Here is a 26173-nt window from a genome sequence, read left to right as displayed (position 1 = left end):
AGGTTTGCACTTTATGTCATGTCCTAGGCCCCCTCCCCCTTAGAACGTGTATCACAAAAAATGAAGGTTGGAAAGATCAACACACAGTCCATCATTGACTGGATGGGAGGTGGCTATAGAAGATAGCAGTTAGTTGTGCTAGAAGGAAGGGATGTCCCTTCTAAACTTTTTGCACTTGCTCAACCACATTTATTACACTGTACTTTGAAGGACCTCATGCAAGGACCTTCTCCTTACCCCTAGAAGAGTCCAGGTAATTTCTACAGAACTCGGCCAATGATGAGCTGTCTTGACAACATTGACGCTGGTCTTAAAGTACTAAGTGATACCATAGCGTTGCCATATACTGTATATGATTGAGGACAAAGCTTCAAGAGAAGCCAAAGGATCATAACTAACATATAATTCCATCTAATCACAGTTAGGAAGATCATAATGATATGGGTTGACCTAACGATGACCTACCTATGTTATACACCCCATTAGAAAACATATTAAGACCATTTCCAACCTCTCCAAGATGGGTCATCTTATAAAGAAGAACACCTGGCCCAACCTGTCTTGCCTAAATTGTATAAATGAGAATATGGCTTTATTTCTCTATAAAAATATATTGTAATACAATAGCAGCCATAAATATCTATGCTGAAGCTCCTTTTTTTTTCACTTCTGTTTTTGACCTTCCTAACTGAGGTAGGTTGACTCTGACCAAAAACAAGTTAAACATAACAACATATGTCTGTTCCTCATATTAAAAAACAATACTGCATGTTACATTGGTAGGAAATGCCAGAGGTGTGTTAATACCTAGCCTGACCTTTGTGTGTCTGTCTTTTTAGCTTCCTTAACGAGTAACAGTCTTCTATATAAGGAGCTTCTAATGGTCCATGAAGGAGGCAGTGATGTTACTTTGCCTTTGTTCTAGAACCAAATCTGTGCTTTAGTCACCAGCAGACGTTAGTGTTGCTTACTTCACACAACTCCTCAGCCAACACATGCAACATCCGCCACGCACCATGCCTACAGCGCTTGGCTTTTTCTAAAAGAACCAATCAGTTTTCTGGGTTGGAGGGAACGCTGTCTAACTGCAGTTGGCAAGGGTACAAAAGTCTATCAAATGTTTAGGTTTTTTTAGAGAGTCACAGTTCTCCTGGGGCATATTAACGCCGTCGTAAGAAACACACTTTAAAAGTCTCTTTTTGAAACCTTTCCCGCATGTTTTAGAACAGGAAGACCAGTCTCCCAATTGCCACTGGGGACAAGGCGTGTCGGCACATGGTCGGATGTCATCTGGTTTGAGTTCATTGGCGCAGTCCATTGACGGTTGTCCATTGATATCTTTGCATTCTACTTTTCTTCTCTGCCATCCTAATCCGCACGTTTTGGAACACTCTCCCCATTCTTCGATGACCCATTCGGAAAGTATAGTCTCCCTGATTGCATTGAAGGACTCTTTCTTTTTATTAGGCTTTTCCGGCTGTCCCGTTTTCTTGACGAAGTAAACATATTTGATTTTCAGCCGATGTGAGTCTCCCACGGTGAGGACCTGTATGGTTATGGGTTCCTTGAGTGGGCTAAAGCTACGAATTCTTTCTAACGAAGCAGAAGATCCACTGTATCGAAGGACATTGCCATTGTGAGTGATGTCCTGTTCCAGAGTTGACAAAGTATAATCACCATTGAGAATATAAGTGCCGTCAGCTGCTTTGATAGCCAGGAAACTACCGTCATGCCTTGATCCCCGGTTATTCCTCTGTTTTACTTCAATGTTGGTGGCACCCGTGGGAATCGTAACAACATCTTGGTAACCAGGTCTACAAAAACATATCAAATAAAAAACGATTAGTAAATCATATCTGATGCTTATCAGCCCTCATTACCACCCAACATTTTAGAAGTTATTGGCAAAATCCTCCCTGTCCCTTAAATAGGCATCTGTTCTATGATGAACCTAATCAACAGAATCTTGGAAATATCTATTGCAAGAGCATGCTGGGCTTAGCATATAGTCCTTCTTTCTATATCTATCAATGAGAGCAGACCTAATGCTTGCATGAGTAAAATAAAGCCCAAATATTCTCCACAGTCAACTGCAACCATCACCAAACATCTGACGTAGGCGGTGATATGTTCTGGAAGAACAGTAGACCTTATTTCAACGTACCGTGAGATAACGAAGTTGCCCGAAACCTTCTTGCAAGTTGATCCATTTCCACCACAGACCCCACATTTGTCAAATTTCTTGCTGGAACCAATGACCCGATCGCAGCCTGCCTTTACGCATTGCCCTTGGATACACATTGAGGTCGAATCTGGGCTGCATGGGGTTCCATCAACCACCTATAGAATGCGGCCGAGAAAAAACAAGGAGGCTTGTTAAAATCAAATACAGAAGATGTAAAAATAAGCAAAAGCTTGCTAAAAGGCTATAAAGCTAAATTTAGGCAGGGGATCTAGACAAGGACCTCGTTCCCATGCACTCTCTCGCTCCCTCAGAACCAGCACTTAAAAGCTTAGCTGATTTATACTGACAGAACCGCTGTTTGATATTTAGCAAATGACTCCCAAAAAATTTCACAAGTGCACGTGAGCCTTTTGCAGTTACTCAAATGCAGTCAGCCCTTTCCAAGATACCGTTTCTATTTACTTTGCTGTGGAGATACTGGGAATAAACAGTCAACTAAGACTGTGTTAAAGGGAGATTATTTCCACCAAAATTTTTTGTCCGTTTGGTCATCTAAGACCAAGATCATCCAAGGGACTCTCTCATTTTACAACACCCCTATGCTAAGTCAAAAACATTAATTTCCCCAATGGTCTAGGAATAAACTCACCTTAGGATTGAGAACAAAGAAATATCCAGTGCCTTTGGCGCGGCACATGAGTTTGCATCGATCTTTAGGCGACACCCCTGCATATTTTGGGGTCCATTCGACTGCAGGTCCGCTGCCAAAGGGTGACTTCGACAAATCATTGTGTGCTTCACACTGCTCTTCTCTGTAGGTTTTTCCTGAAAGGGCACGAGTAAAGGTTCTATTAGACAGTGTTCTTATCTAAGATGTTCTCAGTATTCCAAATAAATTAAAAGGCATTAATACAGAACGCTACTTACCATTATTTTCAGGGCAGTCCTGGATGTTGCATGACTGATACTGCACCCTCTTGCCTTCGCAGTATTTCCCACCATTCTTTGGGACTGGGTTATCACACTCTCGTATCGAGTATTGAACTCCACCATCACATGTTCTTGAGCATTCTCCCCATTGGCCCCAAGTGCCCCAGCCTCCATGAACAGGAGTCTAGAAGAGCAACAGAGAAATAATTCATGATTATACATGATAATTACATTTTAACATCTGCACCACTGACGTTTTTACTGCAAGTATAAATTTATAACAGTCCAGCTTTTGTAAATGTTGGACAAAATTCCTTTCCTTGCATGGTGGGATGTCACGGTTAACCACAAATGGGTCCTGAAGCTTAAATTGACCTGATATAAACACTAAGCCACCATTGTTACCCTCTGATGGACCAAAGACAGAATGAGGACTTTATCCCCAGCTTGAATCAATTTAATACAAAGTGATTGGGCAAAGCAATAAGAATCCTACCTCGTAATGCTTCTTGTCGGTCTGATCCATGCACTTTCCATTAATGCACCACTTTCCTTCTCCGCAACTGGTTCCATCTGCCCAAGGAAAATGTTTGGTTTGGCACACAAGCAGGCCTCCTGAGACTCCGGTGCACCACAGGGTCGTACACGTGCTGGCTGCATCTGGACAATGTCTGGACTCGTCTCCAAATGTAAATTGGCACTGTTTGTTGGCATCGTATAACGTTCCAGGGAGATCTGAGGGGAGCTGGATGGGTCTGTGGGGTTTATCCAGCAAACACTCTCCTAAGGAAACAAATCAGCATATATTAGCTCCACAACAAACTAGTGCTCTCCTCATTTGTCAGCACCACTGAAAACCCCCAGCTTTATTAAGAGTGGAGAGGTCAGCAAATAAGAGTTTATCACAAATCTCACCCCAACTGGACTTTCAGGCTGGGTTTTTAGGTGTAACTTAGATAATAACTAGTCCTTCCCCATAAATTTCACTTTAACTGGCCTTCACACTACTCAAAGCCAACCCCAAAGCTTCGGAGCCATATCCCTAGAGGGACTCAAGGGTGCAAGGTTAGCTGATGTCCTTGATACTCCTTGTAACCCAGTCTTAACAAATATTAAAACACTACCTAAAAAGGTGGCTTTAGTCCTAATTCCTAAATAGATATTTAAGGTATTAAACAGAACAGAACCCAATAGCAACCTCAATCCTGGCCATATCAGTCCCCCCATGAAAACCCTAGCTTGATGAAGTCTATCCACAGAACTAGAATTACCGTGGCCGTTGTCCAAGAAAGATGTTATCATGTAAGCGCTGCAGGGAGACCACGGTTCATATCTATCCAGGTTGGAGAGCATGGAGGCCATCATGTGAGAGTCTTGGTTGGCCCCGTTGAGACCGGAACACTGCTTTGCTTCATCGTGCGGCATATTAAAGACATGCCCTGAAAGAATAAAACACACACATAAGATTGGAGGCCGGAATTCCATACAAACTGCTTTTTTTTTATTCTTTTGGTTTCTCCGACTCAAACATTCAAGTGCTTCCTTGTTTGCAACCTACTTAACAGCCCTTAAACTCAACAATGCTCTTGAGAAGAATAGTCTTAAGTCAAGAAAAAAAAAATAAAAGCCCAACTTCAAATATTTTCTGCATACCGAACGCCCTCATGATAAAAGCTCCCCACTTATAAATGAAAGCTTTGGCCCCATCCTGTGCACTATTAATTAGGGGCCACAGCTGCAGCCAAGTGCTATAAAGCCAACACTGGCCCATCTGGTGTCTCTAAACAAACACCAAATGCAGCATTTTCCACGAAAAGTTTACTTTTTGGCGTACGGCCCGAGCGCTAACCTCAACGCAAACAGCCGCCTCGAGGGAGCCCATTGTACAAAACTGTCATACCTAATTCATGGGACGTCGTAAATGCTGCCTGCAAGCCGTCATCCTCGATGATAGAGCAGCTCCGAGTTGGGTCACAGATTGTTCCAACGTCAGCCATCCCAAGGGTATCACAAGTCTGAGCACCGCACAAATCCTAGCAAAATAAGGGGAAGAGAAAGCAAGTCCATTAATAATCAAATTAAAGACACAGATCTGGCAGGATCGCTCTGATGTTGGCTGATGGCCATGACAGTGTTTGGGATCCCAGCAAAACAGACAGCTTTTTTTTTCCTTTTTATGGATTTGTTTATTTTGGAGACGTCTGTGACGGACCACCGGCTGCCAGAATAATCCTCATTAACCATCTCCTCTACCTGCACATCTAAATCATTCTATATCAATGGGCAGGAAAGAGTTGCCCTTTAAAGAGATCTTTGTTCCACGCTACTTGCCCATCATTGACTCTGAGGTTTAACCCTGCCTCCTGTTTCAGGTATGAGTAAATATAATATATTGGCACCCTTGTGTGGAACAACTGCAGCAGCAGCGCAACTGGCGGCTCTGAGAGTTGTAGTTCTGCAACAGCTGCCATGCAGAATGATGACATAACTGGTTAAAGGGATTTGCAAAAAATATATTTTCCAAAATACATTAGTTAATAGTGCTGCTCCGGCAGAATTCTGCACTGAAATCAGTTTTCGCAAAGGAGCAAACAGTTTTTTTTATATTTAATTTTGAAATCTGACATGGGGCTAGACATACTGTCAGTTTCCCAGCTGCCCATAATCATGGGACTTGTGCTTTAATAAACTTTAATCACTTTTTACTGCTGAACTGTTTCACTGGAACCCAATGCAATAGCTAAAGTCATGGCAGCTCCTACACATAGCAATTACCTACCTGTCTGGTGAAGAGGATTGCAGTGTCGTAATGCTCCGCGTGCCGGTCGCTGGGGGGGTTGTGTTGTTTTTGCCAGCTGCAGAAGTTCCTGAGAGTCAAGGCGGCATTAGAAGACACATCGGGTCCCTTCTCTTCATCGTAGATAACCAGGATCTTCACCACCACGAGGCTGATAGAATTCCGGATGCTGGGATGCTTGTAGAGCTTGGCAGCCACAGACATGAGGGTGAGGAGGTAATGTTTCAGGCTGCTCCCGTGAAATTCAGCCATGGACTGGTCGGCCACCAGCATGGTCTCCACATAACGGGGGCTGGACACGAACCTCTTCTTCCTCGTACTGCCTGATCCTGCAAAGAACAGAGTCATTAGATAATTAGCTCTTCCGCACACTTTTTGACCTGTTGCACTGTTGGTTCTGACTCTATAAACAATGTAGCAGAAATCAGCCATGCATGCTTTTTCACAGCCTCAGCTTGATTCTGCTACCTTTTATCACTGGTCAGAACTAGCAGTGCAGAGAACAGAATAACCATGGACACTGAATAATGGTTGTATATTGAATAGTTGCAACAGTTTGGGGTTTGCATGCCCTTAAAATCCCTTTTTTTTTGCAAATCCATGGATTTTAGCTTCCACGTGGAATCCCAGTCCAGTTCTTCTGACCATCCCTTACGTGCACAGCAGCCCTCACAAATCTGCTCTGCATTTTCCAAGAAACTGAAATTTCCTGTACTGGCGGCCCCACTCACTGCGCTACCGGTTTAGTCAGCAGCGGGAGCCATGAGATTAACCCCTTGCAAACTCCGGGGAAAAGCCATTGGCCGCCTGTCTGTCAGCAAATGGTTCATTCCTGGACCTGTTTAATCGGTTAACCCGCTTTTTTTATGAATGGAAAATGTGATTGTGCTTATAGTGTGCACAAAAAAAAAGAAATTCCTCAACCCAAATCGGATTGGGCGAGTATGGGCATGCCTTATTTCTGCAATGATATCATTTCCAAGGCTTCACCAGTTAACCCTATCAGCACTGGGCTGCTTTTAAATGAATGGTACTGCCAGGCTGGGCTGTGGCACCAATGATAAAGTCCACAGAGGGCAAGTGTATTGGGAAATCAATCAAGAGCAGAATAAGAAATAAAATAATATATATATATATATATTTAGCATCTGCACCCTGCAGCCATTATTAATTATACGTTGGGTTAGACAGTGATCCCACTGGGTGGAAATACTTCAGTGGGCAGCAGAGTAGTTACTTATTAACTGGCGTTTGGAGCTGCCAGTTACACCTTGCCCAGCTGGGCAATCCCTCCCCCACTATGGGTGGGCAACATCCTAATATACCGGAGATACAGTAAACAGGGCTGACATTCTGGAATGGGGCATGAACAGTGCCAACAAGCAAATTAGGTTTTGGGGGGTCATGATCAGCAAAAAGCAAATTAGGTTTTGGGGGTTCATGATCAGCAACACGTTTGGGGGGTCATGATCAGCAAAAAGCAAACTAGGTTTTGGGGGGTCATAATCAGCAACAAGCAATTTAGATTTTGGGGGTTCATGATCAGCAACAAGTTTGGGGGGTCATGATCAGCAAAAAACAAATTAGGTTTTGGGGGTTCATGATCAGCAACAAGTTTGGGGGTCATGATCAGCAACAAGCAAATTAGGTTTTGGGGGTTCATGATCAGCAACAAGTTTGGGGGGTCATGATCAGCAACAAACAAATTAGGTTTTGGGGGTTCATGATCAGCAACAAGTTTGGGGGGTCATGATCAGCAACAAGCAAATTAGGTTTTGGGGGGTCATGACCAGCAACAAACAAATTCGTTTTTGGGGGTCATGATCAGCAACAAATAAATAAGGTTTTGGGGGTTCGTGATCAGCAATAAACAAATGAGATTGAGGTTGTTCATGATCAGCAACATCAGGATTGGGGTGTAACAGTGACATACCTGTGGGTGGCATGGTCCTCTGGGTGGGGGTATCCTCTGATTTCACAGGTTGTTCCACAGGGTCAGTCACCCCACACTTTGCCTTGGCACGGCTGCGCCTGCGGACCAGATGGAGCACTAGTGGGTCGGGGGACTTGGGGTCGGCCACTGTCAGCGTGTGGTTGCTGGGTTGGATCAAATACTCTTCCCCGCGGTAGAAAAAGGCTCCGCGGAGCCCAGAGCACAGGCTGAGCGCGGCGCTGGAGGAGGAGTCCCCGTTGACTGTGCCCGAGTAGAAGCATTTGCGCAGCTCAGCCAGAGGTTCGGCAGCGGCTCCTCCTGTTCGCTCCGCGGGGAAACCCACGTACTGGAGGCTGAAGTCCGATGCAAGAAAACTGGGATCCGGCTCCAGCTCCAGAGTCAGACTCTCCCCAAACACATTGAGGTGATAGCGGATCTTTTCCTCCCCAGATTCCGCTTGGGCGGTAACAGCCTCCAGCCTGACAGGAGCCACCAGCTCTTCCTCCATCGCGGAGCCCAGAGCATTCCTGGCGCAGAGCAGCGCCGCCATCCAGCGCAACAGGAACCCGACCCTGAACATTATCGCTAAGTTGGGCACGTGAGAAGTTGCAGCGGCTTTAAAAAGTTGTAGCAGAAGTTGTGTCCCACTTGCAGCCGAGATAAAAGTTGCTTAGGGTGGAGATTTAGTTTCCCCGGCGCTAAATGTGATTGTGTCGCTCTAGTCCTACTTCTCAGTCGCTGCTGCGGGACTTGTGCTGGAGACTGGCGCTCAGTGCGCCTATTTATGGGCTGAGAGTCGGCGAGTTGCTCTGCGACCCCGCCCCCTGCCCGTTGGATGTGAGTGATCTCATCTCGTGCGTAGTCGGACGAGGAGGGGACAGACCTGCTTGTGGCTCAGCGCCAGGACATCAATCATCAGAGGGACGAGCAGAGGGGAATGTGTGCGGCACAAGCACGGGGGGCTCTGACGTTACAACTTCAGCCTGTGTCTGTGTGCGACTGCAGCTTCACTTCTGCCCACATCGTCTGGATTCTGCGTAAAGACGCAGTAAAGATCTGCCCAGCGCTATCAAACTCCTGCTCTGCACTTTCTGCTCTGCACTTTCTGCTGCCTTCATGCCTCCCCTGGAGACAACTAGAAAGGGTTAATGTCATACCCTGACTCTTGTCAAAAGGGATTTGAACCTTGCCCCCCCCAAACTAAACTGTCCTGAAAGTTGGGGGGTTCAGCAAGTGAATGGAGGAAGCAGGTTGTTTTTTTACCCTGTATTTACTGCTCAAAAGCCTGACTGAGGATTCTGGGAGTTGTAGTTTGCTGCACAATGAGTTTTGGTGACTAATGCTTTGCCTGTGCCCAGGCTCTAAAGCTCATTCTGTACAACTCCCAGTCACCCTGGGGGGGGGCAGTTTTAAAAGTGTGTCCCGGCAGCACCACTGCGTATATATGTAATGGTAACTGTCTATGAGCTTCAGGGCAGAGACATAACGTTAGACGTGTGCATACAGGCGGAGTGCAACCTGTGTCTCTCTTGTGTAGTCTCACCTGTGTGGCTGGGGATGCTGGGAGTTGTAGTGCAACCGCATGATTGTGCAGTAGATTCGGGGGTCCTGTTCTGTTCTGCACAAGGATTCCTGGAGCCTAGCGCCCCCCAATGGAGACCCAGAGCTTCCAGCTTGTTATGGAGCAGAGTCTCGTGGATCATATTGCCCCAAGAGGCTCTGCAGCAGCTGCACTGACACAGGAGCGTCCTCATCCCATTAACTGGACTCACCAGCTAGTTGCAGTGTGAGTACTAGTTAGTAACTAGTAACTAGTAGTTACTACAAATCCCCCATATATATATATGTATGAAGTAGGCCTGACCTATGGACCTTCAGATGCTTCTGAACTACAACTTCCAGTATCTTTTGAAGCCTTTGGCTCTTCGTGCTGCTCATAAATGTACTTCAATTGGTCTTTTTCACCTTCTTACTCTAATGCCTCCATCCTGCCCTGGAATCTCCACCTTGCCCAACTGTCACCTTCCTACTCTAATGCCTCCATCCTGCAATGGTATCTCCATCTTGCCCAACTGTCACCTTCTTACTCTAATGTCTCCATCCTGCCCTGGTATCTCCACCTTGCCCAACTGTCACCTTCCTACTCTAATGCCTCCATCCTGCAATGGTATCTCCATCTTGCCCAACTGTCACCTTCTTACTCTAATGTCTCCATCCTGCCCTGGTATCTCCACCTTGCCCAACTGTCACCTTCGTACTGACAGTGGCCAATATACTAAACAGACAATGGGTTTAGGAAACCGAGAACACTCAGTGTTGATACTCTTTGCAATTCTTGTGGTGCCCAGATAGAATTCCATGGTGGCAGATCATCCCATAATGTGTTAATGAATTAACCCCATGGGGAAAGAATTCCGGCACTTGGAACGGGGGGGGGGGGAGAACTAAGTAACTGGAAGTGTAGGATTGGGCCCCTTCCATAACCCACAGATCCCATGCAGTTCTGGGGAAACCCAGCCAGTTCTGCCCCCTGTGGCCCCTACTCATCTGTTTTATTTTCCCTTCTTGGGAAGTTAAAAAAAAACCCGGCACTCGGCTTTCTTGGATTCGGGACAAGGGACGCTCTGGGATTCTAGGAAACAAACACTGAGCCTTTCTCTTCTCCATAGAGGGCCCGTTTATACATGTGAGCTGCCCCAGAAATGGCATGATTCAGCCTCAGCGAGGGATTCGCAGGGAGCCCATAAGGAGGATGCGAAATAATAACAGCCCCCCATAACCCTTTCACTGCCAAACCTTATGTCTTGGACAGAGGAACAGGGCAGGGGAATATGCGGCAGCTTCTTGTATTGGAGATGTGATACAGAACTGCCCCAGGGTAGTAACTACAGAAGCAAATCACTGTGTTTGACACCTGCTCATCCCGAGTGCTTTAGTTCATAGATGTTTATAGATCTGCTTCACGTGCCTGGGAACAGCTGGAGGGCCGCGGGTTGGCCTCTCTGCTCTAAAGGTGCCCATACACTGGAATGGTTCTGACTGCTGACCTGGTTATTGACAGCAGTTATTATTATTGGCTCATACAGGGGCCCAGAACAATGTTCTGTTCAATGGCTATAAGATTGGGCCTCCCTTTGTAAATGGAGGCTGTTGGACCTCATGCAGGACCTGATTCATGGCCACCCTTCATTTGATCCAATGTTGTCCGTGGAACCAGAGACATCAAATCCACCCCTTGGTAAAGACCTGCTCATCTGGGGACATTGCTGAGGAGCAGCTCTTCCTTGTGAGCTCTCAGAACCTCCTGTGAGGCTGTTGGACAACCCTAGAGCTCCATGTACAGTAGGACCATATGACTGGGCTGCCATTCATTAAATCAGCTGCTTTATCAACATAAACTGCAAGGGGAACAATTTGTTTCCATGAATTTGTGCTGGAGATGGAGCCCTGACCTTGTGGCATCTTCAGCCTGGCGGAGAACCGACAAGGAACTGGCAGAGGGTCATTTATATGGGTTTTTTAAAGGGATTCTGTCATGATTTTTATGATGTAGTTTTTATTTCTAAATTACACTGTTTACACTGCAAATAATTCACTCCACAATATAAAATGTAATTTCTGAACCAACAAGTGTATTTTTTTCAAGTTGTAATATTCGTGTGTAGGTGCATCTCAAGTAATTTTGCCTGGCCATGTGCTTTCAGGAAGAGCCAGCACTTTAGGGTGGAACTGCTTTCTGTCAGACTGTTGTTTCTCCTACTCAATGTAACTGAATGTGTCACAGTGGGACTTGGATTTTACTATCGAGTGTTGTTCTTAGATCTACCAGGCAGCGGTTATCTTGTGTTAGGGAGCTGCTATCTGGTTACCTTCCCATTGTTCTTTTGTTTGGCTGCTGGGGGGGGGGGGAAGGGAGGGGGGGATATCACTCCAACTTGCAGTACAGCAGTAAAGAGTGACTGAAGTTTATCAGAGCACAAGTCACAAGACTGGGGGCAGCTGGGAAACCGACAATATTTCTAGCCCCATGTCAGATTTCAAAATTAAATATTAAAAAATCAGTTTGCTCTTTTGAGAAACGGATTTCAGTGCAGAATTCTGCTGGAGCAGCTCTATTAACCACCAGGCAGTTGCAGATATTAGAGATTAATAAACTGCCTCCCCAGCAAGCCTTGTTTGGGTAGAGCATTGTGATATCACTGCAAGAACACAAGGGCCCAGTTCCCCTTCCATTGGGCTCAGCAATGGTTCCGTGTGTTTGTTGCTGTTCCAGATGGGAGTCGCGCCTCCTTCCGATGCATCAGGCACCTCCGATTCTGGGAAACTCTGCCTCCCCTGATCTCTCCTTCCTCTGGGCTGATTATTCCTCTTCCTCATAAGTAAATCACAGCGGGAACAGCTAATCCCACTCTGTATATAGTTGTTTTTCTTCCTATAGAACATGTTTGTCTAGAAAATAATCTGTGGCTCATAAACAGAGAAACAGGCGTATATATATATATATATATATATATATATATATATATATATATATATATATATATATATATATATATATAAATACATCTGTATAAGTCCATGGGTATACACTGACAACAAGGGGTTACGTTTACCCATAATTCTATGGGAGGTTGCTAAATGCCAAAATTAAGTGAATTAAAATTTACTTAATAAAATATGAGCCCCGCTGATCAAACCACATAATTTTCGGGCACAAATTCTGCCTTTAGCGCATCCCTATCTTATAATAAACTGAGCTTGCACTTCTGCACTTTATATTGGCTCATATAGGCCAGTATTCTGTACTATGTCAAAAGATATTGTAAAAGTTAGAGGAAAGCAGAATTCCATCTGTTCCACCTTAAATGATAAAGAGGTTTCCACTACTGAACACCAGGTGGCAGTGTAATCCCAAAAATGGCCCAGACAGCCTTGTCCCAGCATACAAGCCATTTAATTGTTTCCTACCTGCTCTTACAACTGCACTTTTTTTTTTTTTTTTTTTAACACTTGCCGGATATTTGGGAATGGGCTAAATAGCTAAAGATGTGTTCCCGGCTTGTGACGTCATATACAGGAATCCTTCAGCCACAGACTGACAGCAGCTCCGACTTCAAACGCACTGACAGGTTCCTGCAATGTTTTTTTTTCTTGCAGAGGTGGCAAAGTTTTTCAAGCCGGGCTTGTGCTGGAGATGAGAGGGTGGGTCACGACCCCTCCTGAGGATTCCTTATTCCTGGATAGCAACCCAGGGAAAATAAAAGCAAAGTGTAGGCAACCCCTGCATTTATAAAGACTGCAGTGATTTATTGCCCTGGGCATAATGTAGGATATTCCCACCCTCCCATACACTTTTGTAACTCAGAGATCTTTCTGATATATATAATTACAAATATTGAAAGTTTTTCCCCCCCCATATTTGTTAATTGTTTTTAAAAGCACTATCATTCCTTTTCTTTTCTATGCACTGTTGGTTCTGTCTCTTGAAACAATTTAGCAGAAAGCTGAGCATTTAACATAGGAGTGCAACTGATTATGGAGTTTCTAGAGTAGGAACCAGCAGTGACGAAATGCTATTTGTGCTTTTGGATAGTTGTGCTAAAGGGGTTGTTTACCTTCAAATATACAGAGATTGATATCCTGAGACAATTTGCAATTGGTCTTCACTTTTTATCTTCAATGTTTTTTTTTCAGCAGCTCTCCAGTTTGGAATATTAGCAGCTAAATGGTTGCTAGGGTTTAAAATACCCTAGAAACCAGGCAGTGGTTTAAATGAGAGGCTGGAATATAAATAGGAGAGGGGCCAAATAGAAAGATAAATAAAATGTAGCAATAAGAATACAATTGTAACCTCAAAGAAAAAGAGTTTTTGGCTGCTGGGGTCAGTGACACCCTTTTTGAAGGCTGGAAAGAGAAGAAAAAAGCAAATAATTAATAAAACGGTAAGGAATTAAAAAAAGACCAAGTGAAACGTTGCTAGGAATGGGTCATTCTATAATATAATAAAAGTTCACCTTTGATTTAACTTTTAGTATGATGTAGAGAGTGATTTCTGAGACAATTTGCAATTGGTTTTCATTTTTTTAGTATTTGTGGTTTTCGAATGATTTACCTTTTTATTCAGCAGCTCTCCAGTTTGTAGTTTCAGTAATCTGGTTGCTAGGGTCTAAATTACCTTAGCAACCATGCATTGATTTGCATAAGAGACTGGACTATACATAGGAGAGGCCTGATTAGAAAGAGGAGTAATGTAACAATACATTCGTAGCCTTACAAAGCATTTGTTATGTAGATGGGGTCAGTGACCCCATTTGAAAACCGGAAAGAGTCAGAAGACTCTATTTAAAAACAATAAATAATGAAGACCAATTGAAATGTTATTGAGAATTTGCCATTCGATAACTTACCACATTTTTTTATTTCTTATGAAGCTCGAGCATGCTTCATCCCAAAAAACCAAAGTGCGAAGTGCAAACACCAACGTGCAACACGTGCAAAAAGGGCGTTAACTTAGATTTAAAAAATGTTAAGTCCAAAAACTCCAGGGTCACCTGGCCAAAAGGCGCAAAGTAATCCGGAATCTTCGAAGCCAGGGGGAGCCCCTTTATCCCTGACCCCCCTGGGCACAAAAGGCACAGGCAGTGGACAAGGGTCTTAGAACCCCCATAACTGCAAGGCTATCCGTTGCCCTTCCACCAAAAGCTCAAGGAGGGGACAGGACACAAATGGACCTCCGAACAGGTCCCAAAAACTGAGTGTGCCCTTGTAGGGCCAGGGGAGGAAGGAACCTAATCCCGATCCAAAGTGCAAAATGTGCAAAAGTGCCAAGGTGACTCCGAGTACTCTGAGTTAGAGTGCTGCAGCAGGTACCCGCGGGTCACTGGCAAAAACCTGCGGTACCCTGCGGGTTGCGGGTAAAAGTTCCGGGTGCAGGCATAGACGCAGGTCGGCGGTTCTGCAGGTTTGCGGGTCGGGCTGCGGGTCTTCTCAATAGCGATTTTTACTCCTTTTTTCTGATCACGCCTACTTCCGATGATGTCACTTCCGGTTTACAATGACAGCACTTCCTGATTCTTGATGGTCAGCGGGTCGAGGTTGCGGATAAGGTACTTGCGGGTCAGGTAGCGAGTCCAAGCAGGTAAGAATGTGGGTTGCGGGTCCGGGTTGCGGATTGCAGGTTGCGGGTACGGGTCGGGTACAGGTTCCAAAAAATGGACCCGCGCAGGACTCTACTCTGAGTAAAATAATAAATATTCTATGATATACTAAAAGTTAACGTGAAGGTGAACCACCCCTTTAAGCTCCATTGCGGTTGGCCTCTTCCACTTATTTCTGCGCAAGTGCCACCTATTGACTCTGGAGCTGCCGCCGCTTTGGATCTGATCAACTTTCCATGATACATTCATAGAATCATTTCTAAAGTTATCTTTAAATAGAATCGCTGCTCAGGGTGACCCCCCGGATCTCATGGTTTCTGGAACTAGAAGGTCTATCCTGTAGAACAGAGCACAGGTTGTATCTGGGACACAACTGGGGAATGATGGGAAGCGGGATATTTGAATATGCAAATATATGAGGCTTTGGTGAAAGGAATGATGGGAATCAGAATAATGAAATATCCATATAGCTGTACAGGAGCTTCCTATTGATTAGCAAATATTATAGGGGAGGGGGGTGATTAACACAACAAGGGCCTAATCCTCAGGGGTGCCAGCCTCAACCACTAACCCTCCTTATTCTAAATCCGCATTCTTGGGGGGGGGCGGGGTCTCTTTCATTCACTTAATTACATTTCCATTGCATCTAATTAGCAGGTATATTCAGGCAAACATTGGGAGTGTCAAATAATGTTAATAATAAACAACTGTGAGATCCTGCATATTACCCCCCGGGCTAAATGTGGGCCATATTTCAAGTTCATTAACATTTTTTTTGCATGTGTTTTTTTTTTTAAAAGGGGTGATTCAACTTTTTATTATAGAAGGGCCAATGCTACTTCTATTTTTCTGCAAATTTTCAATTGGTCTTCATTTATTTTTAAATATACTTTTTGAATTATCTGCCTTCTTCCGACTTCCAGCTTTCAAATGGGGAAGTCACTGATCCCATCTAAAAAACAAATGTTCTTTAAGGCTACAAATTTATTGTTATTGCTAATTTTTATTACTCGTATTCTATTCAGGCCTCTCCTATTCATATTCCAGTCTCTTATTCGAATCAGTGCATGGTTGCTAGGATAATTTGGACCCTAGTAACCAGATGGCTGAAATTGCAAACTGGAGAGCTGCTGGATAAAAAGCTAAATAACTCAAAAACCACAAATAATAAAAAATGAAAACCAATTGCAAATTGTCTCAGAATATCACTCTCATCATACTAAAAGTTAATTTAAAGGTGAACAACCGCTTTAAGCAAACGTATTTTACACTAGAATTCCATGTTGTAACAGAAATGAATAAGTGGCACTTAGTGATGGGCGAATTTATTCGGCAGGCACGAATCCTCAGCGAACTTGTTCCGCGAAATACCTGCCGTTGTCAACGTTTTTTGACATCAGTGACAATTCCGCCACCAGCAACAATTAAACGGATGCCCATTGACTGATTGAATTTGCATTTGTGGGGAAAGCGGACAAATTCGCCCGTCCCTAGTACTGGCACTTAGTGTTACAGTGAAAGGAGGCGGGTAAAGATGCCGAATAAAACTGTCAGCCAGAATACTAAAACATACAAATTGCTGGTCCCATCTTATAATTTCAAACGTGGTATCGCTGTAGATTCCTAGGAGCCTGTGCCGCACTCCCAACGGTATATGATAAAGTCAGATTATTGGAATAAACAGCTTCAAAGCAGTATTTTCAAACTGCATGTGTTTTTATTAGCAGTGCAACACACTACATGTTTCGGGTGTACACTTGAAAAAGGGTTTTACCCGAAACATGTAGTGTGTTGCACTGCTAATAAAAACACATGCAGTTTGAAAATACTGCTTTGAAGCTGTTTATTCCAATAATCTGACTTTATCAGCCAGAATACTAAGGATTTTTATTATAAAAATACACTTACATTAATTCAAAACGTTAACATATCAGAAAATCAAAAAAGCAACAAACCCACCCATACACCCTCCTGCCCGCAGAGTCCATCCCTCTGTCCATAGGCAATAGTTCAAACCACCAATTCACAAGGCCAAACTTGCAAAGTCTTGTTTTTGTCCATATGGCCTTTGTACCACCCCAAACAAAAACAATAACTAAACTCCCCCACCCTTCCAGAAATGCATGAAGAACAATCTCAGGACATTTCTCTGCTCGTACATTGTGCTGTGCAATATCTCTGCCATCACCCTGAGGAGAAAAGAAGAGCAGTATCAGAGTGTGGGAGACAATACCAATACAACAGTTTCCATACATCGTATAACAAGATGCAAGTTTACGGAGGAAGGTGCACCCATCGCCATCGCTTTTCATTAGCTTCTGACCTTCTAATCTCATTTTGCTTCAGGAAACTCAACTGAGCCAGAGTTGCCATAACAATGTTACCAGGAGTAGCACCAGCAAAGCCAAAGGATCTCCTGCACCTATGCTGCCAGATCTGGTATCGTGTGCAGGCAATGATAATGTAAAGGGTCTCACGGTCCAGTAGATGTTGCCTGACAGAAACCCCATAGGCTGACTCTGTATAGGTCAAGTTTTTCAGGGCAGGAACTTTAAGAGCTGTGGCTAACTGACCATACACGTCTCTAGTCACAGGGCAACTGACCAGAAAGTGATCCTGGGTCTCTTCCTCTTCACATTCCCAGGGGCAATTTTTGCTGCCAATACTAAGATAATTTAAGTTGCCCCGGACATAAAGTTTCCCTTGGAGTGAAAGCCAACAGTTGTCAAAGAACTTAGGGGGGAGTCTAGCCAGAATACTAAGGGCAGGGTCATTACATAAATGACAGCACAGTGTTGCGCTGCAGTTACACATAACGTTAAAATAATTCATCACATCTCCCACTAGGTGGCAGTACACAACAAAAAATGTGGATAAAAGAAACAAACTTCAGAATGCAGAATGCTGCTGAATATCAGTATATTCGTTTTTAAAAGACATTGAAAGGTATGAACAGCCCGGCTGCTTTTGTATTCTACTTTGCTTGCGTATTAGAATGATATTATGTACCAATGCAGCGCTGCCATTGGATTTACAGGGAGTGCTGGTGGCCGGAGCTGACCATAGCAACTTGGCCTATAAGAACAGAGCAGAGAGATGTAATAGCCCAGCATACAGTATATATACATATTAAATAACCCTCGATATTCGACCGTCGAAGCAAAATCCTTCGACTTCGAATATCGAAGTCGAAGGATTTTGCGCTATTCCTACGATCGAACGATCAAAGGAATAATCGTTCGATCGAAGGATATTCCTTCGATCAGGAAATTGTTAGGAAGCCTATGGGGACCTTCCCCATAGGCTAACATTGGCCTCGGTAGGTTTTAGGGGGCAAACTAGGGAGTCGAAGAATTTTTTTAAAGAAACAGTACTTCGACTATCGAATGGTCGAATAGTCGAACGATTTTTAGTTCGAATCATTCGATTCGAAGTCGAAGGTCGTAGTCGAAGGTCGAAGTAGCCCATTCGATGGTCGAAGTAGCCATATTCGACCATTCGAAATTCAAACTTTTTTTCCTCTATTCCTTCACTCGAACTAAGTAAATGGGCCCCTTAGCATCAAACCCAGGGTTTACGTAGCTGAGTTCTACATAAGGCACATCCAGTCACAGGACAAGCTTCAGTGGGCGCTTTGGTGCAGAATCACAACTAGATGTTATTGGGCTCTAAAACAATTTCAGTTTTCAGCCCAAAATATTGATAAGTTGGCTATTCTTCCAAGATATATTGATATTGCTCATTAACCAGGGCCTCACTGGGCCCCCTACACACCTGGGCCCCCCTGCAACTGCAGGATCTGCTTCCTCTGAAGTTACACCCCTGCATTAGTGCCAAGGGCAAGTAAACCCAGGCGCAAGCAAGAGTCAATGTTATATGCATTATTACCTTTGTAATATAGGGGGTTCTACTTGTATTATATTATTATTACTAGGGATGCACCGAATCCACTGTTTGGATTTGGCTGAATCCCAGAATCCTTCAAATTCGCAAAATATTCGGTGGAATACCGAACCGAACCCGAATCCTAATTTTCAAGTCCAAATCCAAAATATGGGTGGGAAGGGGGAAACATTTTTTTACTTCCTTGTTTTGTGGTAAAAAGTCACGCAATTTCCCTCTCCACTCCTAATTTGCATATGCAAATTTGGATTTGGTTCTGCCGGCAGAAGGATTCGGCCGAATCCTGCTGAAAAAGGCCAAATCCTGGCCAAATCGCAAACTGAATCCTAGATTTGGTGCATCCCTAATTATTACCTACCTTTACCATACATGGTGGTGTTTTTTTGGCTCACCATCTCTTACCAGAGGTTTTTCCTTAGTGGTCAGGTTCCTGGGGCTCAGTGGGTACACACAGTGCTGGGATCCATTATCCAGAAACCCATTATCCAGAAAGCTCCAAATTATGGGATGGTCATCTCCTATAGACTTTATTTTATCCAAATAATCCAAATTTTTAAAAATGATTTCCTTTTTCTCTGTAATAATAAAACAGTAGATTGTACTTGATCCCAACTAAGATATAATTAATCCGTATTGGAAGCAAAACCAGCCTATTGGGTTTATTTAATGTTGACATGATTTAGAATTAAAGGGGTTGTTCACCTTCAAACAACTAGTTGGTTTCAGATAGATCACCAGAAATAACGACTTTTCTCAATGACTTTCTATTTCCTATGTGTGACCGTATTTCTAATATTGAAGTGTAAAGTGTAATTTTTCACCTTCTGAAGCAGCTCTGGGGGGGGGGGTCGCCGACCTGTTCTAAATTGATACATTTAGTTGATACGTTTCTTATCTTTGTCCCTGCTGGGCAGAATCTCTGGGTTTCATTACAGGCAGCTGTTAGAATTGATACAATAGTTGCTGATACTCCAGAGATGCTGCTGAGAAATGGATCAACTCAATGTTGCAAAATTGTATCAGTTTAGAGTCTGAACCTGAATTACTGAGCTGCCAGACTCAAACACCAGAGACAGGGACATTAAACTTTAAACTTAGATTTTGGAAAAACAGTAAAAAATAAATAATGGAAAGCGATTGAAAAAAGTCTATTTCTGGCGAACAATCTAAAAGCAACGGAATTGAAAAAATTGTTTTCAAGGTGAATGACCCCTTTAAGGTAGGAAGATCCCAATTATGGAAACATCTTATCCAAAAAAACCCAAGTTCCGAATTCTGGAAAACAGGTCCCATACCTGTATTTGGCTTATTTTCTTTCTATATGCATTTAAATAGGGTATCTCCAAAGACATTGATTTTGAATATCCTTCAGCTTTTACCCAGAATTCCCTTTGCTCAAGCCCCCACCTCCTGCGATAACAAGGGTTACTTTCCTTTTTGACTACAAATAAGCCTCAAACTTAGTAATTTCTTTCCTTTAAAGTTTATTTCCAAATAACTTTGAAACAACAAAATACTGATCATGGCAGATGGGGAAATGATGATGCCGAGATGAATCAGACCCAAGGTGTCATTTATCTTTTCTAGACGCCAATATCTCTTGGAAAAGAGAAAATTATCGAGTCTAAAGCCATTTTCTATTAGCGGAAACAGACTCAGCTGCACCTGCATCTCATTGGCTGGGACACTGGGTAACGACTTGTTTGTCTGCACAAAGCATTCTGGGAAATTCTAACTTACAAGAGACCCCCCTGGGGGGAGTTATAACTAAGGGGATGCAAAGATATGGGGCAGAATAATAGTTTGAGGGGGTTATTTATTATGCTCCGAATATCCGAAATTCGAATAATTCGTAGTTTTCGGACTAAAAATACAATTTTTTTTGGAATTTATTAAAGCCTGATGGTCTTAAAAGTCTGACTGAAAATCCGCCATCTCAAAGCTCTCGAGGTCCTGTATAAGTCAATGGGGAAGGTCACAGGGTCTCTGCGCTGCTGTCTGTACTGATAGCCAATCATTTCGGGGATTTTGGACCAAAAAATCCAAAAATGGATTTGCGGAAGAAAAGTAAGAAAAATTCGTACTTTTCGGGCCAAACTCTGAAGTTATTGGATTTTTGCGTGACCCAAATTTTTCGGTATTTTTTAATGATAAATAAGGTCCATTCAGGCAGTCGGGGTTGATGGGATTTTTATGTTAGAAATACTTCGGACTTAATCACCCCCTGAGTGTTATAGTCACAAGCTGACCCTAACAGACAAGGAAAAGTTGTGCTCACCACTAATTTTTGAACCATTAAGTTGGGGTGCAATAAGGCTGTGACCACAAAATTCTTTAGAGGAGCGCAAGCGGAGTTTGGGTAAGTTATTTCTTAATAAAGGCTGTGCCATTTTAAAGTTTAATTTGTCTTGGTGTTTTTTTTTCGTGGTATACTAATGAATTTTTTAAAAATGTTTTTTGATGTTACTGGTCCTTTAAATGCAGCCCCCTGAATTTCTGTGTCACTGTGCTGTAACCCTTTAATGAAATAAAATGATAACATTTGTAGAAAAGTGATTGAGGGATGCTTAAAAATGGAATAACGTAAAATAGAAACTTCCATTATGTACTAAAGGTGAAATATGTAGGGATTTTAAGGGGCAGATTTATCAAAGGTCGAATTTCGAAGTGAAATATACTTGGAAATTCAACCATCGAATGGCTATACTTCGACTTCGAATATTGAAGTCGAAGTTTTTTTTACTGAATTTGACCGTTTGCGGTCTAAGTAATATTGTTCGATCATACGATTAAATCATTCGAACCGAACGTTTCGAACGATTTCAGCGATCAAACGAACGATTTTACTTCGACTACAAAAAACATAGAAAAATGTATTAGAAGGTCCCCATTGGCTAACATAGCACTTCGGCAGGTTAATTTGGCGAACTATTGAAGTCAAAGTTTTTTTAAAGAGACAGTACTTCGATTATCGAATGGTGGAATATTCGAACGATTTTTACTTCGAATCGAAGTGGAAGTAAATTCGAAGTCGTAGTATTCTATTCGATGGTTGAAGTATCCAAAAAATTACTTCAAATTTCGAATTTTTTTACTTCGAAAATTCATTCGAATTCACTTCGACCCTTGATAAATCTGCCTCTAAATGTGTGTAATATTGGGAGATTTATGAGTGTGTATAGCTTTAAAAATGCCTTAATTTCTTTAAGATGGTGTATGGTGTTATCTTTAAAGTTGTATACTGAGATTATACTCAGTAAACGAAACGCATCAGTAGTTTGTAACTTTTGCACTGATGCCATTGCTGACAGCTTTTTAAAGATATGAAATAAAAGAACTTGTTTTATTGCCATTTGTGCAGTGTTTATCCTGAGTCAAGACATATAGACATTATTTGGAAGCTGTTGCCGAATGGGAGTGGCCAGGAACCTTCGCGGGAGTTTGGGAGACAGCGGTGGACGCCACTATCACTCATTAAAGTGGCAGTTTGTCTTTACACAGAGTAGCTACTGCAGATGTGGCCTTGCTTCTCCTAAATAAGGGGTAATTCAGATGTACATTCTGCACCCTGAGAATATCTCCCCCCGCATGGCCTCTTGAACAGCTGGGGGCCCTTAGGTGAAACACAACATGACAGAAGGAAATATGAGAAACTGCTCGAGAAAAATGGTTGGAAAGGTCATTGTTTACGTAGCAAGGGGGGAAATGGGGAGTGAGGTTATTTGCAGCTATAGAGGGAGGAATGCAGAGAGGAGGAGGAAGGCTAAATCGGCAAAAGGATTGATGGGGTAGAAAGAGGGATATCATAAACAATGATACAGGTGCAGGAAAAGTGCTAAAAATTGGATTCAAACTAATATGCTTTTTGAAACCAGCCCTGCACTTCCAATAATGACCTGCGCCTGCCCCATGAGTAAGGAGCTGCCTGAATGCACCAGTGCTGTATTCATGAGGGGCAGGCAGTCAATCCGCACCCTAATTAACTGCATTATTAGATGTGTAATTTAGGGAGTGCAGGGTGCAAACCACATGACTTGTGCCTGCTGGCAACACTGGCAAATTTTGTCAAAATATTCTTGCCTTTTTTTCTTTCAAGAAGAAGAAAATTACTTTTCCTGCTATTTTCCAGGAGAGAGAGATTGGGAAGTTGCTTGAAAAGGTGGCAATGGCCACGTTTTGGAAAGATTGTAGAGTAGAATGATGGAAAGGGTGGGTCAGTTAGTGGGAGCTCACAGTTGTCCAAACTAGATATGTGCCCCCCATTGGGGGATTATTAAACTTGATCCCAACTAAGTTAAAATTAATCCTCATTGGAGGCAAACTCAACCTATTGGGTTTATTTAATCTTTACATGGTTTTCTAGTAGACTTAAAGGTATGAAGATCTAAATTACAGAAAGATCCATTATGAGGGGTTTGGGGCACTGGTGGGGAGATAAATCTATTCAGTAGAAAAAGCCAAATCACCAAGGGTGTAAAAAGTAAGTCTTTCTTTTTCCTTTGACTTCTTCTCCTTTAAGCAACAGTCTATTAACTAAATAGTTAGTTAGGAGCTCACCATCTTGGTTCTTTACTAGGCCATATTTTTTGTGCGTCACTGACTTGCCCATTATGATTGGGTAACTCACAGAACATGTGCAGTCAGTCAGCAAAATAGAAGATGGAGATGCATGGATCTTCAGTGCTAAATAACTGTGGTGGACTTGGGCTGATACAGAAGGCAATTGTATATTCCATAACCACCATAATACAGTGGAAAACCTGTGTTACCTTAGACTTTACTGGAGCAAATTCACTAACCTTTGAAAATTTGCCAGCGACGGCTTCGCTCACATCACAACAATTCACCAGGCGAAAATTCGCCAGGACAACGCTAATTTACTAAAATGCGAAGTTGCGTCCAGGGTGCCAAACAATGGCGAAGTTGCGCTAGCACTGGATAATTTGCATATGGTGGGAAGTTAAATTTAAATGGACGTATATGTTGCAGTAAATACATTACATTACACAAGCCCAGGGAAACTTAATAAAATAAAATAAATTTGTTATAATGCCCTACACATGAGCCCAGTGTATAGTTTATGCGCTATATGTTAGGAAATGTAGGGGGGAAGCCGGGTACCCTAAAAATAAGTTTACACTCTTTTCCAGCCTATCACCCTGAAAAAACGGAAAAGTTGCCAGCGTTTTTTTAGGACTTAGAAAAATGTTCAATTTTTTTGGAGGAAGTCCTATCTACTCTATTGCACTTCACTTGGTCTGAGCTGCGAAGGCAAGTCTGGCGCAAGAAGTAACGTTCAGTAAAATCCACATCTTAGTAAATTTGTGTCATTACGACCATTCGTCAGAGCGAAAATTCGCCTGGCGTTAGAGTGCGAAGTAGTGCTAGAGTCTATCTCTACGCTAGTGAATTTATGCCAGCGCCCATTAGTAAATCGGCAAAGTACCAAAATAATGTTACGCTGGCAAATTTTCGCCAGCTTTAGTCACTTCACCCTTTAGTGAATTTGCCCCACTGTATCTTCCTAGAAAACCCAGGCAGAACCTATACCCACAAATGATTCAGTATTTTGCTATACAGGTTGTGTATAAACTTTAAAGGTCACACTAAACCTGGAGAATGGGATCTTAATCTATGCTGAATAACTACAAACACTACATTGGAATTCATACCACCTTTTGATGTCTTCTACGGGCACGGTAACACAATAGGGGGGCTTTAGGAAATGGTAAGGAAACTTGTAGTAAAAAAAGCTGAAAATAAAGTCATTAGACAAATGCAAAGGGGCTAACATGAGGGTAGAAGTGAGTGTTTTAATTAAATTCTTGTATCAAACATTAACAATACTGGTCAGGTATTAAAACTTCCCTTACCTTTATGGAATGTACTTCTATTTGCATATTCAAAGGCAGCATAATAATGTAGGCTCCCTAAGCATTCTAATTGTGTTGTGATTCCCAAATCTGGTGCAGGGAATCAAAGCTGGGCATTTAGAGGTCATTGGAAGGCAGAAGGCTGTCTGCTCAGGTGCCTCTCAGGAAAACAGACTGACTGCTTATATTAAACTCAAAGCCAATGGAAATGAATAGATTTATATATATTATATAAGCATTGTTTAGAAAGCCGTGTCATTTTAGATTTGTTTTTTTCTTCTTCCCATGAATAATGCAAGTAAAATCACTGCTCTGCAACAGCGAGAATTAATCCGAGAAATATTTCTGATACCGGATAGTGTATTAATGAGTATTATGTCTGTCCATGCGTCAGAAGTGCACGGGTTTTGATTAATTAGCTGTCAGGGACTAGTGGGGATTGAGTTGCTGTGACTTCACTAGCAGGCCAGTTCTCAGTAGCACTAACACATTCATAGAAGCAAGAGGGAAATAATTATACATTAAGGGGCAGATGTATGAAGGGTCGAATATCAAGGGTTAATTAACCCTCGATATTCGACTAGGAACTAAAATCGTTCGACTTCGAATATCGAAGTCGAACGATTTAGCGCAAATCCTGCGATCGAACGATCGAAGGATTATTCGTTCGATCGAACGATTAAATCCTTCGAATCGAACGATTCGAAGGATTTTAATACAACGATCGAAGGAATATCCTTCGATCAAAAAATCTCAGGCAAGCCTATGGGGACCTTCCCCATAGGCTAACATTGACTTCGGTAGCTTTTAGCTGCCGAAGTAGGGGGTCGAAGTTTTTCTTAAAGAGACAGTACTTCGACTATCGAATGGTCGAATAGTCGAACGATTTTTAGTTCGAATCGTTCGATTCGAAGTCGAAGTAGTAGTCGAAGGTCGAAGTAGCCCATTCGATGGTCGAAATAGCCCAAAAAACACTTCGAAATTCGAAGTTTTTTTAATTCGAATCCTTCACTCGAGCTTTGTAAATGTGCCCCCTAAGTTCTTTATACAGCATGGGCATTGAAAAGGAAACTAAAGCTGACCTATGAGTTACCTGCACAGGTTTTTTTTTTTTAAAGAATTGCACCTGACCTGGACCAACAGTTCTGGGACTCGCCCCATAGATCTGCATTGACTATGATGTATTTCCCTACCCGAACCCGCCATAAAAATTGTCTTCTCGAACCCAGCGTTAAAGTGAATGAGTAATTTGGGACGGGACAAACCAGAAGTGAGATCACAAATCAACAATATTGCTGATTTTAAGTTTTAAAGCTGTCCACAATCTCCATAATTACTGGGTACCCGTGGATCACCTCCACCGTCAGGCCATCTGTGCTTTTCTGCCTGAATCCT

General features: G+C 42.7%; 1 protein-coding gene across 1 annotated transcript in view; it reads right to left on the bottom strand.

Moving 5' to 3' along the window:
• The window catches only part of adamts1.L (ADAM metallopeptidase with thrombospondin type 1 motif 1 L homeolog), a gene marked incomplete at its 5' end in the record, with an annotated part of 9000 nt that extends 433 nt beyond the window's left edge, over nt 1–8567 (bottom strand). The window contains 9 exon segments of the mRNA NM_001095158.1: nt 1–1814; nt 2165–2340; nt 2835–3010; nt 3113–3299; nt 3612–3898; nt 4387–4554; nt 5016–5148; nt 5895–6241; nt 7846–8567. The exon segment at nt 1–1814 is cut by the window's left edge and continues 433 nt beyond it. Coding sequence (NP_001088627.1) covers nt 1082–1814; nt 2165–2340; nt 2835–3010; nt 3113–3299; nt 3612–3898; nt 4387–4554; nt 5016–5148; nt 5895–6241; nt 7846–8425 — 2787 coding nt within the window. The 3' untranslated portion in view covers nt 1–1081.
• Nucleotides 8568–26173: the final 17606 nt, after the last annotated feature.

The sequence above is a fragment of the Xenopus laevis genome, chromosome 2L, assembly GCF_017654675.1.
Source record: "Xenopus laevis strain J_2021 chromosome 2L, Xenopus_laevis_v10.1, whole genome shotgun sequence".
Classification (NCBI taxonomy): Eukaryota; Metazoa; Chordata; class Amphibia; order Anura; family Pipidae; genus Xenopus; species Xenopus laevis.
Note: the sequence above shows the minus strand (reverse complement) of the source record. Positions and strands in the feature narration are given on the sequence as shown.